At 36.6% G+C, this 2,514-nt stretch overlaps 1 protein-coding gene across 1 annotated transcript; it reads right to left on the reverse strand.

Annotated features, from left to right (window-relative positions):
• Positions 1-546: 546 nt before the first annotated feature.
• LOC101307941 (probable xyloglucan endotransglucosylase/hydrolase protein 10-like) lies at positions 547-2,189 on the reverse strand. The gene is made up of 4 exons (XM_004289655.1): positions 1,758-2,189; positions 1,572-1,672; positions 1,233-1,426; positions 547-1,094 (listed from the first exon to the last, which is right to left on the reverse strand). Exons 1-4 carry the CDS (start codon positions 1,942-1,944, stop codon positions 692-694), a joined length of 885 nt encoding a protein of 294 aa, XP_004289703.1. The 5' UTR covers positions 1,945-2,189; the 3' UTR covers positions 547-691.
• Between the last annotated feature and the right edge of the window lie 325 nt (positions 2,190-2,514).

Genomic DNA, 2,514 nt, shown 5'->3' on the forward strand with positions numbered 1-2,514 from the left:
CATATCAGCGCACGGCACAAGGGGGAGTGTTCTAGGATATTCTCTATGTGTGCCTTGGCCTTATGCCAATAGGATATGTAGTTAGACTAGATCTATGTATTCATATCCTTACCATATTGGTATTGTGTAATTCCCTATATAAAGGGCTCCTATCAATGAATAAGAAGATGATTCTCTTGCTATCTCTTTGTCTCTATCATTAATCCTTCATCAAGTAGAAGGTTATCGACTTCGACTTACAAAGTTGTAATATTTAAATTTAAAGAGTACATTATATGAGCCAACAAAATGTAAGATGAAGACTTGTGAATCAACTCGATTGTGCTTCAAACAGTTTGGGCTTAGCTTTCCTCACTCGCTTTCGCTAATTTGGCTATGCTACAAAAGATTTTTGCCCTTTCCAACATCCTTACTCGATTCCTTATAAAAAAATGAGAACCCTAATAGCATTTTGGTACATATTGCAAATCTGAAGACAGCGGTTAGCTAAAATGTTACTTTACTTCCAAGGAATGATGATATGAATATTTTGAAGGTAATATATTGAGCTTTTAAAGTGCTGCCTCTGTTTACTATATAGCCTCTATATAATCACTAGGGAATAAGTAGCTCATAAAAGAAAAATAAAGTAACGGGTAAAAAAAGAAAAAAAGAATATATAGATAGTGTGTAGGATCATCTATTTCTATGATCAATACTTTGGTAGTAAACACTCCTTTGGAAGATTTCCTTGGAACCTTTCCTTGTCTTGGCAATAGTCATAAATCATGTGGTACTTCCTAACCCATTTGAACAATCTTCTCTGTGCACTTGTTAAAGTGCTGTATTTTTTCTGGTGCCACCAATTTGTAGGACTCTCTGCCCTGCAAAACCTAGCATTTCCTTCCCAAATACATGCATCAATCTTGTGGTTTCTGAATGAAGCTATGAAGGGGCCTTTTGACCAGTCTATTTTATCACGGCCACCTCCTGTAGCCCAGGTGTCGCCGTTCCATAGGCTGGTTTTGATGCTCATTGGCTGCCACCTTGGATATGCCACACCCTTGTCCGCATGGTTTCTGTATACTCTGATGGGAACCCAATCCACCATAAACCTATAGTAAAAAACAAAAAAGGGCCAATAATGTTAACAAAACTGGTAGGGAAGGACTCAAGTTTTGTGAATTAAGGTTCTTGAAACAGAAAGGTTCTTACATTCCAGATTAAATAGTGAACTTTGAAAGGTGTCTTACACAATTTGATGAAGGTTCCATAATATGGAATAGGTATGGAAGTCCTTTGTTGGATCAAACCAGAGGTTGATCCTCTCTTCACGGTTGTCGAATCCATCGGCAAATATGTTTGTTTGGATGATATATGGTTTGCCTTCCACATTGCCAAGGAACTCAAAGTCTACTTCATCACGCTTAGGTTGATCAGATGTCAGCTGCATCGATTAAGCGAAACTGATCATATATTTTTAGTTTTTTACTGGCAATTTGGCATTTAGCAATTGTTATTCGAATGTGTGCCATCCAAATTGATAGTGATGGAGACAACATAACAGAATTGAAATGGTATTGATTTCTTACATAATAAGCTACGACTGTGCCTGCTGAACGACCTGGTACTAGCTTTATTTGCATGTCAATCTGTCCAAACAAGAACATCTGGTTCGAAGCAAAACCAGCACCTATGGTGTTTAAATGAAAAACAAATTATCAGAAACAAATCAAATGATATTAGAACCTATAAGGTTTTTTCAAGTTTGAACATACCGGATTCTTGGTCGAGCTTCAAACTCCTTGTCTTGCCATCAGCTGAAGTATTTACATGACTTGGAGACCATGTCACAAAAAAATCCTTATTGAAGTCTCCTGTTGAAACAACCGAACCACTTGTAATCTGAGTCGATATCAAAGTAAGAATCCCTATAAAGATGACAGTTCTGTGACAAATAGTCATGGTAATGCACTTTCTGGCTTCTGTTGATTGTGATAGAGAGGATGCATGACAACAAGAAGTTGAAGGAACTATATATATATAGGTATTGCATGGGAGGGTGGTGGAAAATGTGCTTTAGAACATTCAATCTAAAAGAGAAGAAAGAAAATGTGTAACAGAAGGAAAGAAGGTTGTTTTGTAGGAATATCTTTAGAGAGAAGCAAAGAAATGTTGGTTGTCAGCATCTCCTGACTAATAATCTTCTTAAATTAGAATGTGATTATAACTCTGAACACATTGTTAGTCTTCTTCATGTGGCAGAAATAGTTGACCAAGTAAAGCTTGGAAATGTCTTATGATGGATAACCCAACTTTACTAGCTAATTTATAGAATTGAGCTGAGGATTTCTAAAGGCTATTGTGATTTCATTTAAACTTAGTGTCTTGGCTAGGCTTTCTAAATATGAGCTTATTTATCTGTAAGGTTACCAGAAAGTTGAAGAAAGATAGAAAACTGACTAGATTGTTTCCTTTGCAGGACAACTACTGTTAGCTATTCAAGCATCCCTTGCATACTCCATAAGGTCTTAG

Source organism: Fragaria vesca, linkage group LG2 (genome assembly GCF_000184155.1).
Source record: "Fragaria vesca subsp. vesca linkage group LG2, FraVesHawaii_1.0, whole genome shotgun sequence".
Lineage (NCBI taxonomy): Eukaryota > Viridiplantae > Streptophyta > Magnoliopsida > Rosales > Rosaceae > Fragaria > Fragaria vesca.